Source organism: Neovison vison, chromosome 9, assembly GCF_020171115.1.
Source record: "Neovison vison isolate M4711 chromosome 9, ASM_NN_V1, whole genome shotgun sequence".
Lineage (NCBI taxonomy): Eukaryota > Metazoa > Chordata > Mammalia > Carnivora > Mustelidae > Neogale > Neogale vison.
Genome location: NC_058099.1, coordinates 19,901,861 through 19,917,028, shown reverse-complemented (window position 1 = coordinate 19,917,028; position 15,168 = coordinate 19,901,861). Strand labels below are relative to the sequence as shown.

Sequence of the window (15,168 nt, the reverse complement as noted above, 5' to 3'; positions counted from 1 at the left end):
GATGCATGCTCCAGGTCACTGCCTGCTAACCAGCTGCTGTATTCTGGGGCCCAGGCAGGGAAACTGAGGCCTCCCGAGTCTCCTCTGGCTCTGAGCCTTCTCCCAGATGGGACGCCTTGTCATCTCCACAGGTTAGCTAGAGGCGGGACCCGGGAGATGCCAGGGTCTGTCCAAGCACCTTAGGAAGGAACAGGGGCAGGTCTTGGAGACAGGCAGCCCTGGCCTGAGTAGGCAGCGAGCTAATTCCAGTTCTGTCTGGTTCCACAGAAACTCCACCCCTATGGCTCCCTCCAGCAGGAGATGGGGGCGGCCAACTCAACCAATGCTACCCAGGATAGAAGCTTTACCTCATCAGGACAGACTCTGATTGGCTGAGCAAACCCAAGGGCGGGACTCTGCTTCTGGCAACTTAACCCTTTCTTGGGCATCCCCTACCACACAGTAACCTCACCTCAACTGGACCCAAAACGGAGGACCAAGATGGTGGGCCTAGGGTCATCTGAAGGGAGTGGCCCCACGGGTGTGTGTGTGGACTGGCTTCAGAAGGACCACAGTGGTGTGAGAGGCTCTGTGGGCACGTGCCGACTGGCATCAGAAAGTCCCATGAGAAGACTCCCAACTTTTTCTCTACGACGAGAAAGGAGAAGAAAGAGCATCTGGGCTTCCCGTGGTGCTTGTGCCTCCTTTGGGGGCAAAGGAGAGGTTGGCGGAGGTCAGCCCTGCTGGAGAGCAATGTCATCAGCCTCCGCTGCCAGAAGACGTCTCAACGCAATCACTTCTTCATCTGTTCTCATTCATTCATTCCTTCATCCGGCAGATATTTGGGGGCCATCTACTTTATGCCAGGCTCTAGGCTAGGACCTGCGGATTCTGTGGAGAAGGAGGTGGATATGGTCTCTGCTCTTATCAAGATACCAGTCCTAGTAGGGGAGTGAGCGTTAAATAGACACACACACACACACATGCATGCACAAGATGACAAACTGATCATCCATGAAGAAAAGGATTCCCTTAAGAGAGAATATTATTTAGATTGCTATGGGGGGTGGGGTCAATGGGTAGGGAATATAATAACTTTTAAGTTGAGACCTGCAGGCCAGAAAGGAGTTAGCCAGTCAAGGATTTTGGAAGCAGTGTTCCAAGCAAATGGAACAGCCTGGGGACAGTACCTGAGATGGGAAAGACCTTGGCCTGCTGAGGCCAGCAAAGGCTAGTGTGGCGGGAGCTACGTGAGGAGGCAAACCAGGAGGGTGGGTGGGGCCAGATCATGCAGGGCCACAGTGGTTAATGTTTTGCTGATGTCACTCTAGGTACAGTGGGAAGCCACTGAAGGCTTTCGAGAGAGGGACAGCCTCAGGTACATTTCTAGAAGAGCAGAGAGCCCAAGGAGGCACCCAAGTGGGTATAAATGGATCAGTTAAGGGGTCCGTTCAGTCTTCTGGGTGAAGAGCTGTGTTGGCCTGTCCTGGATAGTCTGGGGAGGTAGATATGTGACTTTCCAGACCTTGGGATACAGTGGCGGCTCTGGGCTGAGAGGAGAGAATTCCCTGGCCCCCATCCGCCTTTGTTCTCCTCCACTTTGTCTTGTTCTCTCAGTGATGCAAGTGAGCCCTGGAGCCTTCCTCACAGAGCCTCCTCCTGGCTGGGCCTGGGTGGGCAAAGTGCTGAGTTCTAGCAATGGCCATGGAAGGTGGGAACAGCTGGGGCTTCGCCTGGCCCAGGTGGGAAGGTTCACAGCCCCCAGGCCTCAGTAGAGATTGCCCATCCTGTGCTGAATGGCCCAACAGGAAGTTGGGACACAGTCCTCTAGAAACAGATTTGGTTTGCTTTCTGCAGAGCTCCCAAGGTTCAGGGACGGGGGCTAGGTGTGGCTCAGCTAAAAGAAGACCAGTTGGGGGTGAGTGATTAGAGCCCAGCCTGGTCAAGGCCTGGAGCTCAGGCTTGTACAGCTCTCCTACCCTTCTCTAACTGCCAAGACCTAGAGGGAGGGAAGTCAGAGGTCACAGGTCTGAGTAATACAGGTCGGACACAAAAGGTATATGTAGGACCACAATCAAAGAAGCTGGAGAGATGGCTCAGGCCAGAGAAGCCCCTGGACCTTGGATGGTCTCTGCGTCATGTCCTGTAAGAGCTCAGTGTCTTTAGAGAGGGCTCTTATGCCTGGTGAGGTTGTTTAGCTGCCGTGGCCACTTGCACTCCACGAAGGATGGCCCAGAAGGGAATGCTATGTCCCTCACCTCCCGTGTAGGCAAGATCAGACACCTCTTGGAGAGGGGATGGCATGTATCTGCCAGTGACCGTGCCGATGTCCCAGCCCAGTAGGGGAACAGGCTGGGCCTCGAGGCCTGGCGATACCCATGTCTGGGGGCCTAGACTCCGCCCGCAGGGTTCATTCTGAGAGGCTGAGCAGCTGCCTCAGCAGAGACAGCAAGCTGCACTTGGATTTCATTTGATTCCCTTATAAAATAACATTAAGGGGAATGGAAGGCCCGGGAGGATCGCCTGTCTGGAAAGGCAGCAAGCTCGACTCCCCAGGACTTGGTGACCAACCTCCGCCCCCCCAGACTGTTGCCGAGGACAGGAGCTCTGGCCACTGGGAAATGGAGAATCAGAACACAACACGGAGCCCTGGGGACAGGGCATTCCTCCCAGCTTGTCCCCGACAACCTGCCGACTTGACTCGTGCTCCCGTTGGAGTCCTAGGCCCAGCTGACCACTGGGGGAGCAAACATCAGCTCCTGGAGGAGCCACAGGCCCGTCCATCTGGGGACTGTGGGGAGCCACAGCACCACTGAGGCTCTGCCTCTCAGATGGATGAAACAATGCCCTGGGCTCCACGGGCTCGAGAAGATGAAACATGACCGAGCGGCTGCCGCTCTTCAGTGTCCCTGGCTGTCCCAGCCCGGGATGATGGACATGCCATGGAAATGGCATCTGAGAGTCATAATCACGGGAAACACGGCTGGGCCCCGCCCTCCACATAAATCATGCTAAGAAACCTACACAATGGTCTCTTTCCTGATGGTCCAATTGTCTTCGTTTGGTGTCTGGGGCCTGGGAGCGGGGAGGATGGGAGCAAACCATTTATTGTTAAAAAGGCCATCTGTGCGATTTGAATACAAAGTGATCCTTTAAGTTCTCCTCACACCCTGGGATCCCGTGTTTTCTGAGTGCTCAGGCGCTGGGTCTTTTGAAACTCTGTCTCTCCTGGAAGGAACCATGCGGGGTCTCTGCTGGCCTGGCCTTTTGACCCTTTGGGAGCTGGGACCTGTTGGAAATAAGGACATTTCTTTATGTATGTCTTGTCTCTTTATTTTTTCTTAAATCTTTTATTTAAACATTTTTCATCCACCAAAGCCCGCCTTTCTCACACAGCCCCAGGTGGGGGTGGAGGCCGTCTCTGGGAGGGTTCCTCACAGGGACAGCCGGGCCTTCCAGGGTGGCAGCCAGGGTCCCCAGGCATTATCTCCCCAGACCACCAGCAGCCTCGCTGTATAGGTAAAAGGGCCTGGGACTCAGAGACATTAAATGATTTATCCCAGATCACACAGCTGGCAAGACAAGCCAGGGCCTTTCCATCTGACCCACTGCTCATCCCAGATGCAGAGGCTTGCTCTTTGCGGGCGGAAGCAGGGAAATCAATCATCTCCTTCCGGAAGAGGCAGGAGGATGATATCGTGCGTGTGAAAGCCGTGGCCCTTTCAGCTCTAGAGGAGATGCCTTAGGATAAATGAATCTTATTCTCCGCACAGTGGAGACTAAGCTCCCAGAGTTCACGTGTCCGAGGGGTAGCCCAGAAAAGCGTAAGAGCTTCACACCAGATTTGATATGAAGGACAAGGGAGAGTTCCTGAAGGCAGGCTGTCAGGGGGCGCTGGAATGGTCGCTGAATGGCCCTTTCCCTTTCGACTCTGGCATTCTAGAGGATCAGCCGACACAGTACTGGGTACCCAGCAGCAATGGAACTGAGGCCAAAGGCAGAAGGGGATAGCTACAGGTTTAGGACCTGAGTCCTGGAAATAGGCCTTTGGCCCGAGCCCCGTCAAGGGCAGGGAGAGAGTCGGCTCTGCACTCTGGGCCCAGATTTTGCTAATTGACTAGTTCTAAATCGCAACCCCAAGTGACTGGGAATCAGCTGGACTGGATTTCAGACACTCCCCCGAGGAAGCAGGCTCTTTTCCCTAAACGGCTCAAGTGTTTTCCAGTCTCTGCAGCCTTCTCCTCTCCCCTGCTTGCTGCCCATCTGGCTCTGGAAAGACTGCCAGCTTCGCCATCTTGCCCTTCTCCTCTGCCATGGTAGTCTTCTTGTTTTACCCCCCCCCCTTTTTTTTTAAAGATTTTATTTATTTATTTGACAGACAGAAATCACAAGTAGGCAGAGAGGCAGGCACAGAGAGAGGGGGAGGCAGGCTCCCTACTGAGCAGAGAGCCCGATGTGGGGCTCAATCCCAGGACCTGAACCGAAGGCAGAGGCTTAAACCCACTGAGCCACCAAGGCGCCCCCTTGTTTTAGCTCTTAAGGAAGACAGCACAACCTAACCCTCCATACTATCTTGACCTTATCTTCCCTCAAGCCTTTCTCGGAACAGGGCCACCATCCTGCTCTTGTTCCCAGATCCTTGGCTTAAGGGCAGAATGATAACATGGGGTGGTCAGGTGAATATGTACACTGTGACCTGTGTTGTCTCTTTAATCCCCACTCTGGCCCTCATGAGGTTCATTATCCCCATTACACATCTACTCTCCTTACACCCAGCTGGTAGAGAAAGACGCTGAGTCTCAGAGAAGTTAAGAAACTTGCCCAAGGTCACACAGCGGGGGTGGCGAGGATTGGACCGTGGTGGCCCAGAGCCAGGGCCCCTTGGATTGCTCTGCATTACTGCTTTCCAGCCATCACAGACCAGCCAAGCTGCTTCAGACCATGAGGGAGGCTGTTGTTAGAATAAAGGCCAGGTCTCCGCTTGGCTCTCAAGGCTCTCACTGGGTACCCTTTACTCTCATTGTGTGCCTCCAGTCTGAGCACCCTGGATTATTTCAACTCTTCTCCGAACTCTGCATTCGTATTTCAGCCATTCCACCTATGGTTGCCTGCCCCTCTTTGCGGCCCCTGCAGTCCTTAACCTTTAGGGCTCAGCCCCTCTCCAGAGACCCCATTCTCGGATGTGCATCAAAAGTACAACAGAAGTCGTTGCTTCCTTCTCTGTGCCCCCATGGCATTCACCTTTAACAGTGCGTTAGGCAGATATGTCTCTTCTGCAAGACTGTGAGCTCCTTGGCAGCCAGTAGCCGTCCTATCTTGTCTAATTCTTTTTCTGTTACTGCCCTATTCTTGGTACGCATTCAGGATATGTTGTAGAATTGAATTGGGTCCTATGGTTTGAGACTCTCATATTCTAGAATTTAAATAAGGAAACTGAGTCTCAAACCAGGAAAGTGACCTGGCCATAGTCATGGGCAAGTTAGTGGCCAAGCCAAAGTCCTGACTATCTTGGCTGAGAACTTTCTCTGTTGTGCCTCCATCTGGTGAGAGCAGAGCCTGGATCCCCACGTGTTTTACTAAACAATCTGGCCAGGTTCATTTCAGGGTCATGGATACTACCATAGTCTATGCTGACTCCTCGCATCCTCAGAGACAAAGGAGAACTGACCAGAGCTGCTCCCATGGTTTCTTCCCCAGATTTGTGGGGCTCCCCTCTCACTGAAACTCTTGCCCTCAGAGAAAACCAGAATAGGATTCTGAAGATCTTAGTTCAAATCCTGATGTTGCCAGTGACTCACTGTGGACTTTGGGCAAATTACTCTCTCTCTCTGATTATCTGCTTCTTTACCAAGAAAAATGAGGCAGTTGAGTCTAGATGAGCTCCAGGAGTCATCTTCAAAGCCTCAGAACTCTTAGTAGCAGGTTAAAGGGAGAAAGAAAACAGACAATTTGGTCTTCACATTGGAACAAGAGTGTATGCATGGTGGGTATATGCAAATGTGTGGTTAATATTCAATATTGGTTAATATTCACATTAATATGTGGTTAATATTCATCATGTACTCACGATATTCTTACAGATCTTGTACTGGAAGGGATCCCTATCATAGGTACACAAATTATGAACACACTCCTGCCTCCTCCCACCCAAAGGTGCCTCCTTCCAGGCTGGCCCCCAGGAAGCCAGTACAAAGAGCTCCCAACCCCAAATCCTCGCCTCTTCCTTCTTCCTTTCTATTCACAGACTCTTGTTTGAACTTCACATATATGTGTTCTTTAACCTTTCCCACGACTGGGTCTATGACCTATGCTGAATTTCAAGTGGAATTTGTGGTAATCAATACTCAGTACCATTCGTTTCTCATGTGGTCAGAAATCTCCTTCAAACTCTTCCCCTGACATTTTTCATTGCCTTTAAAGTATATCTTCTTTCACTCAAACACTATTCCAGGTAAATTTCCCAAAACAGTGTCTTCCAAATGGGAATGACTTTCTCTGATAGCTTTCGGCTGTTGCTCCTCGTGGAAGAACATTAAGGGTTAAGTAGGCTAGCCCAAGAAGCTGACCACCATTTAAAACAGAGTTTTCAGTGGGAGAGTGCATTCTGAGACCTGTCATCAACTCTCAGATAGACCTTGGGAACAGAACTCAATACATACCCAGGAACCAATGAGTACAGTGTTTATTTTATGAATGACTGGAGTTTTGATGGAACCACTGAACCTTTGAATGGGGAACTGAAAATTCTCCCTCCTCCCACACCAAGTTGGGTTGATGAACAAGCTGATTTATAGAAACCAAGACCAAGAGAGGGGCAAGAACCCGGCCAAGGGCCAAGCAGTTGGTATTAGAACTGAAACTAGGCCCCATAATAAGCTTCTAGTCCTGTGTCCCTCTTCTGTGACTTTTGAAGAGTCGGCCAGGTTGGGGGCAGGGGAGGGCACAGATGTCCTAGAGACACCCTCTTGTCTCACTCAGCTGTGTTGTCATTAGAAAAAGTAAGTCACCACTTTGGGCTGTAATGGAAATATTGAGAAACGGCCTGGCTAATGGTGTGGGGAGAGGTTGTCTAGTCGGCTGGCTGGTCTATAAATTCCTGGTGTGTTCCTGCTGGAGCATAATGAATGGGGCTGCTGTTCCACCTGGGGCTCTGAGCATGGCAGGACTGGTGGAGATGCTCCCTGTGCTCTGTTCTAAAAATAGTGGTGGGAATGGAGCTGAGGGGAAGAGGAGGGGGGATCCTTTGGGAGCTGGGTGGGGCACCTCCCCCCCTTCCTCTTCCTGCCAGGCTCTATGTGAAGAAGGGCCGTAGGTTCAGAGAATTTAGGTCTGGGAGGGTCCTGGAGCCATCATCCTTCACACCCTGTTCGCAAACAGAAGAGGAGGCCCCGCGGGAATGGACTGGCCAGCAGTGGCTGGGCCTAGGGAGAAGGTCTCCCCTGGCAGGCTCTTTTGCCCCTGCTGTTTCAGCAGGGAAGCTGCAGGCTTTGGGAGGCTTTCTCTCACCGCCTCTGGGTGTGCACAGAGCCTGGGAACTCCTGGGGCCGGATGTGGTTGGGCTTCCTGAGAGTCGCCCAGCAGGCGAGGAGTACCGGCCAGTCTACCCGGAGCCCTGACCTCTGCCAGTGAGCCTTCTAACGCCACGCCTTCCCTTTGCTGGTGTCCCCACCCTTGCTAACTTGTTCTTCTGTCGCCTTCTGGACGGTCTGCGGGGACGGCAGACAAGGGCCTACAGGACAGAGGGCCTACTAGCTCAGGACCTTTCTCTGCCCTTCCTCAGGAACAAGGACACCTAGCTAAGGTAGAGGCAGGGGCCTGGGCCCAAACCCAGTTTTGCTTCTCAGTAGCTGTGCAGTTAGTGGTAGGTGTCATCTTTGTGTCTACCTGTGTGTCTACCACCTACCTAATGTTAGGTGTCATCTGTGTGTCTACCTAGTGGTAGGTAGCATCAGTCAAATGAGATGAGGACCCCTATCTCGCTGGATTCTTGGGAGCACTTGAGGGGATGGACTGTGTGAAGTCCTGGCATGCAGAAGATACTCAGTCATGGTAGCTGTCCTGCACACAGACTTGACTTTCTGAACCCCTCTCCTTGGGGCTTCTACCAATGGAGGCATGACAGGTGTTGGTTTGTTTCTTAAAGGCAGTTGACTTCTGTCGTGTTGTTACAAAAGCGATTCGTGTTTATTATGATGAAAACATTTAATACAGTTGAAGCAGAAGAAGGAAATGAAGTTCACTTTTAATCCCAACACCCAGAGACAAACACTGTTAACATTTGGGGTGTATCCTGTGAGGCATTTTTTTATACACATGAGTATCTACTTTGCAAATTGGGGTTACTGGTGCACACAACTTTCTAACTTGTTTTTTTTCTATTCAGCAATGTGTGGGGTATCCATATTTCCATATCAATAAATATTCTTGTACAGCATCATTTTTAGCACTTGGGGAGTATTTCATTGTGTTTATCTAAATGATCTCTAGTAGTTCAACATGTAGTTTGTTTCCAATTTTTCTTTTCTTTTTCTTTTTTTTTTTTTTAAGATTTATTTATTTGAGGGGCACCTGGGTGGCTCAGTGGGTTAAAGCCTCTGCCTTCGGCTCAGGTCATGATCCCAGGGTCCTGGAATCGAACCCCGCATCGGGCTCTCTGCTCAGTGGGGAGCCTGCTTCCTCCTCTCTCTCTCTCTCTCTCTCCCTCTCTGCCTACTTGTGATCTCTGTCTGTCAAATAAATAAATAAATAAAGATTTATTTGAGAAAGAGTGAGCACGAATGGGAGGAGGGGCAGAGGGAGAGGGAGAGAAAATCTCAAGCAGACTCCCCGATGAGCAGGGAGCCCAATGGAGGCTTGACCTCATGACCCATGAGATCATGACCTGAGCTAAAACCAAGAGCCTGGAGCCCAACCGACTGAGCCACCCAAGCACCCCTCCAGCTTTTCATTGTTACAAAACCCTGAGATAAAAATACTTATAGGCATATCTTGGTATCCCCCGGCATCATCCAGTATACATGTTCGACCCTCCACAAATATTTGTTGAATGAATTTTATGAGAATAAATCCCAGGTAGTAGAATTCCGAGCCAGAAAGTATGTATTTGTAAAAAAGCTTCTTGATAACTATTTCTAAATGACTCCCTGGAATGGCTGTACAGACTTATGATCTGTACTTTAAATATTTTATTTATTTACTTTATTTGGGGGGGGGAGTGAGAGAGAGTGCAGGAGCAGAGGGGAGGGCAAAGGGAGAGGGAGAGAATCTCAGGCAACTCTGGGCTGAGTGTGGAGCCCAATGAAAGGCTTGATCTCAAGACCCTGAGGTCATGACCTGAGCCAAAACCAAGAGGTGGACAATTAAGTGACTGAGCCATTCAGGCACCCCAGGACTTTCCCTTTTTAGTACAGAAAGTCCTGCTTGTTGAGAAACCCCTTTTGTCCCAAGCAAACTGCGAGTCTGGGTGAGAGAATGCCCATTTCCCCGCACCCTCACCAACACTGCATTGTTACTCTTCAATGGGGGTTAATGCCTTTGATTTCTAGAGATGTTGAATATTTGTTTATATGCCTTTAGTCACTTGCGTTGCCTCTTTTGTGAGTCCTTTCACACATTTAAAAAATTGGGCTGCTTATAGTTTATTAGCTGATTAGAGCTCTCTATATAATAAAGATATTCGTGTTTTTATTATTCTTTAAAACTGTAGTTATTTCCAATTGATAGGCAGTCAGTCATGTTTATAAATTGTTTTGGTAGCATCTTTTTTTTTTAAGATTTTATTTATTTATTTGACAGAGCAAGAGATGAGAGAGGGAACATATGCAGGGGGAGTGGGGGAGGGAGATGCAGGTTTCCCGCCGAGCAGGGACCCCAACTCAGGACTTGATCCTAGGGCCCTGGCTGGGATCATGACCCAAGCTGAAGGCAGATGCCCAGTAACTGAGCCACCCAGGTGCCCCTAAGTAGCCGCTTTTCGAGATATTATTTATATGTCATAGAATTCATTCATTCATTGTGTTTTTTTGGTGTATCCCCCAGACTTTTGCAACAATCACCTCAATCAATATTAGAATCTCCAGAAGAAAGCAGACCCTGCAGCTGTCAGCCCCCACCTCCTCCAACCCAAGGCAACCACTGAGACACTTTCTTGTCTGTATAGACTTGCCTCTTCTGAACTGTTCATATAAGTGGAATCCTGTAATATTTGGGGTTTGGTGGCCGGCTTCTTTTACTTCGTGTCATATTTCCAGGTTTCACCCATAGGGTAGCACTTGACTGTGCTTTGTTTCTCTGTACGGCTGTCTAATATTTCATGGACGGGTGGATCCAGGGCTACGCCGCATTTCATTTTCCCGGTTATCCATTGATGAACGTTTGAATTGTTTCTGCCTTGCGGCTGCTGTAGATAAGGCTGCTGTAAATGCTTGTGTGCAGGTTTTTGTGCAGACCTATGTATCCACTTCTCGGCAATATGTGCCTCCCCCAGGTCAAATGGCAACTTTATGTGTAACTTTTGGAGGACCCGCTAGACTGTTTTCCAGAGGGACTGCATGATTTCTCCTCCCCACCATCAGTATATGAGGGTTCTACTTTCCCCACATTCTCTCGGATAACACTTGTTATTTTACCATTTTTATAAATGATAGCCATCCTCGTGGGTCTGAAGTCGTATCTTGCTGTGGTTTTGAATTGCATTTTTCTGATGACTAATATAGCTATAAATTTTTAATTGTTTTTGCCTTTGGGGTTGTGGTATTCACCACAGGATTATATAATATTCACCCCCCACCTTGAACTGTATGGTTTATTTTTCAAGTTTTACCCCCCTCCTCATTAACTGTCTATTCCTACAGCAGGTTGAGACTTAATAATTTTAGCTTTATGGTAGGTGGCCGTAGTCATCCCAAGGCTGCCCTCCCAATATTCCGCAAAATTTCCTCTGGAATGTTGTACCCTGATTCTAGTCTGCCGGGGTTTTACTCTTACCTTTTCCATAGACATATTTCCGTATTGGTCATGACACCAGATCTAGAATAGTTTGTCCTCACCTCCTACTGCCCACAATGAATGTATCAGCTGACCCATACTTCTCCTTGCTTTCCTCCGCACCTCCCAGGGATGGTTGAAATAATTTGGAATTTTAGTTTCTGATTATTATCATTTTTAGACTATCCGTCCTGTTTTAAGTGTCATTTATTTAAGCTGCATTCAGCTCCTCAATTGTGTTATCAGTAGTTCAGTGCATGTATGTTTCCGGATTCATTGCTCGCCCGTCTCTTGGATACCACACCATCTCGTTCTTGACTCCTTGGCTTGGACTCATTCTTTTTTTTTCTGGAGAGCTCTCTTGAGTAATTTTTCCATAAAGCATCTATGGGTGGCATAATTTCTTAGCCTTTCAAAGTCTGAAAATATTTGCCGTCATGTTTGAGTCATCGTTTTCCGACGTTGAGAATTCTAGGCTAGCAATCCTTCTTCTCCAGATACTTGAGGGAGGTGCTCTGTCATCCCAGCATTTATGCTGTAAGAAGCACAGTCCTCAGTTGATTCTCTAAAGTTTCTTTATGGAAACAAGCAGCATTTCTCTTTCTAGTCTTTGGAATTTGGAAATGTCACCAGATCATTCCTGAGCTCTTTGCTCTCTATGGGTAGTTTTTCCTGGTACTAAGCGGGAAAGCTCTTTCAGCTTATGTTGGCTCCAGCAAGCAGGTGAATGGGTTGGGGATTGCTCCCAAAGTCTGAAATCCTAGGCCAGCATGTGGCCAGTTAGACTGCAGCCGGAAAGGGAGACGGTCTCAGCCCTTGGCCCCCTGTACCTCTGCAGCTGCCTGAGGTCAGACTGATGTCACTGAGGTGGCAGCGGTGTGTGCCCGGGTTGTGGGCAGAAGCCAGCCAGGGGCAGTTCGCAGGGACAGCTCTGCAGGCAAACATTTGATCTTCTGGATTTCACTGCCCGTGGGCTTTTCCTCATTGTGCTTGGGAGCTCTAGTTCCCGGGAGCAGACTGGGACTCGGCCTTGCTGCCTGAAGTTGCTGAGGAGGGAATCGCTTCTCAGCTTTTTGGCTAAGATTAAGTATAGTATCTGAAGTTGCTGAAGAAGGGGAAGATGCAAGAGGACAAGTGCTTAGGGAGCAGGAGCAGGGGGCAGAGCTTCCAGGGGAAGAGCATAGGCCATGGGGCCATTTTACAGATGAGGCAACTGAGACTCAGAGACATTAAAATGACTTGCCCAAGGTAACTCACACTTTGAGTTTTTATTTTTTATTTTTTTTTATTCCAAAGCCTGTGCTCTTTCTAAATTCCACTAACTGAATTCCACAGAATTCCTCTAGTGAGAGAGACTGGAAGGGCCTTGGACTGGCCAATGAAAGCAAGGGAGCAGGGCTGGACCTACTGGATACCCCTCTCTGGCCTCGTTTTAGGGATGGAAGAGAGACCAGTAAGGGGGAAGGGACGCCAGAGCCTCCCATGGACTGGAACTTGAGGATACCTGCTGTGTCCCGTCCCACCTCACCACTTCTAGACCGTGCCCCAAGAACAAGGCTAGTGCCACCAGAAAGAGCCAGGTACATGCCCTTAGCAAGCAGTGGGGGAGCAGGTTCCCTACCCTGGCATTTGGAAACCAGAACATGGCAGGACAGCCCCTGCCTGCGGTGTCCGTGCCAAGGTCAGATCTCGGGAGTGAGCTACTTCCACGTCTTCCTGTGTCCATAGCTGTGTCCACAGCTCTGAGCACAGGCTCCAGCACATGTAGCGATTCAGTGTTTATTGAAGTAACTAATAAATCTGTCTTGACTGACTCTTCTGTGGAGAGGCCCTTCCTGAATGGAGTCTGCAGACCTCTAAACCAGGGATGTGAGACCCAGTGAGTAAAGACCCAGAAATTCCTAAGTGTCTTAGCAGATTTAAAGCTTGGGCTGGGGTGGGTATGTGCAGATCATTCTAGTCTCCTAAACCCAGGCTCATCATACTCTTCTATAGAAGGCTGGAGCAGGGGCTGGGCTTTGGAGAAGGTTGGGAGAAGCATTCCTGGGCTCAGGTTTTCACTGCCCTGCCACCTAAGCACAGACCTGGCTCTTTCATCCTCCAGGGAGAATGTTCCAGGGAGAAGGAAAGCCCGAGCAGCTGCTGGTGGGGACTGCGGTGGTCTCAGCCTGTCACAGGCTCTGGGATTCCTGAGACCATGCCTCTCTCTGGCTTGTGCCCAGTTTCTGCCCTAGCAGCATCAACATCCTCCCCAACCTGGGACAAAATCCCAGTGGACTTAGGATCAGAAGGCAGGATGGGGAAACTTACTAAGTATTAGCCTTTGGCAAGTACCCCCCTTTCCTTGAGGGCATTGCCAGCATGTGACCTTCCTCAGGTAGAGTGTGCAGGAAGAAGGATGGTGTGTCCAGTTGCCTGGGCTAGCTCCTGCTGCTGCCGAATCTCTCTAGGGGCCTCTCTGGAGCCTTGGGGCTCTGGCTGGGGGTGCTGCCCCCCAGAAATGGGAGATGTGTGCAGACTGGTTCCCTGCTGACCCTCGCTGGTCCCAGCCCTGGGAGCCGCTGGCGTGACTGGACCACAGAGCCAGCCAGCTTCCCAGGCTAGCAGGCAGCGGGGGTGAGGGTGGGGATGGGGGGCGGGGGACGTCTGATACACGGGCTGCCTTGCATAGTGCAGGGCACAGTGGAGAGTGGACTGGCCTTGACCCATAGCTCTGCCCTTATTAGTACGTGACCTTGACAATGTTTCATCATCTTTCTGCCTCTGTTTACTCATTTGTAAAGTGGGGACATTAGACATATCTGATGGGGCTGTGGAGGTTTCATGAGTCAATGATTGGGAAGTGCTTTGACCAGTGCTGGGGCATAGGAAGTGTCAAATAAATGGTGTGTCGAGTGAATTAGGTAGATTGGTAAATGCGGCTCGGGCCTTGAGTACTCAGTGCCGATACCTGTGGCCAGTGGGCCATCTAGATCTCACTGTCCTCTGATCCCAGCTCCCCCTTGCTAAACAGTGTTATCATTTATGTAGGTCCAAGGAACACTGGGGTGTAGTGGAAGGAGCTCTAGACTGGGAGTGAGCAAATCCTGGGTCCCAGCCCTGCCACTCAGTTGCTCTGTGTCCTTGGGAAAGTCACTTTATCTCTCTGGGCCTCAGATTCACTGTCTATAAATGGGAGACAGCAGTGAGAGAGCTCCAAGGGCCCTTTTGGCTTAGATAGCCTGAGTCTCCGTGACTCCCCCTCCTGCCCCAGTACACTGGGAGACCCACCTGCCTTGCTGATTTGCGTCTGGAGCTATGGAGAGGCAGAGGGCAGTGGCTGCGTGGGCTCCCCCAGGCACGAAGTGTTCTCCTGACCTGGCCTGGCAGGCTCCTGGCCCTCAGGGTGCTGAACTGCTGGGCCCTTTTGCTCTTTATCCTTCTGCTCCAGAGCAATGATGAATGCATTCTGGATCTGTTATGGATCCCGCCCCACGGACTGGCAGAACTGCTCTGCCCATCGTGGCACAGTGTCTAATTACAGACTCGCTATTCTGGCTGTGTGGCTGATGTCTGTCTCCCTCAGGAACTTTGTGAGTACGGAGCCCAGGTCTGTCCATTCTCTACCACATCCTGAGGGCCCAGCACAGAGCCTGGCATGTAGTTGGCACTCTAGAACCATTTGTTGATGGAGAGGTGAAGACCCAGCTGAAACTTAGGGCTTCCTCTCATGTCAAGAAACCCTCCATTCAGGCCCTCCACCCTAAGCAATCTTATCCCAAGCAGCAGAAATTCCATCCCAGGAACCAGTCAGCCCTACTAGAAATCGGTCAGCCCCATTAGAACTGGACTGTCTTGAGACTCAACTTCTTAGTTTCTTTCTTTCTTTTTTTTTAAGATTTTATTTATTTATTTGTCAGAGAGATAGAGTACAGGTAGGCAGAGAGGCAGGCAGAGGCAGAGGGAGAAGCAGGCTCCCTGCAGAGCAAAGAGCCCAATGTGGAATTCCATCCCAGGACGCTGGGATCATGACCTGAGCCAAAGGCGGCTGCTTAACCAACTGAGCCACCCAGGCGCCCCAGCATCTTCTTAGTTTCCCAGGATAATATGGACCCTGCTTCAGTCAGGGGCAGGGAGATGGGCAGCGAGAGACATTCAGAGACAGTGAGACTGACACAGGGAGACTAAGACGTGGAGGAAAGCACTTCAGCCCAGGGTGGGGTG

General features: G+C 50.2%; 1 protein-coding gene across 3 annotated transcripts in view; it reads left to right on the top strand.

The window, feature by feature from the left end:
- Positions 1 to 15,168, top strand: part of RGS3 (regulator of G protein signaling 3) — an 85,971-nt gene that overhangs the window by 37,451 nt on the left and 33,352 nt on the right. The window contains exon 11 of one of the 3 annotated variants that reach the window (XM_044265079.1): positions 268 to 3,141. The exons of the other annotated variants lie outside the window; for them this stretch is intronic. Within the exon in view, the coding sequence (XP_044121014.1) occupies positions 268 to 375 (108 nt within the window). The 3' untranslated portion in view covers positions 376 to 3,141. Of the gene's footprint in view, positions 1 to 267; positions 3,142 to 15,168 lie in introns of those variants that run through there. 3 annotated transcript variants of the gene reach the window in all.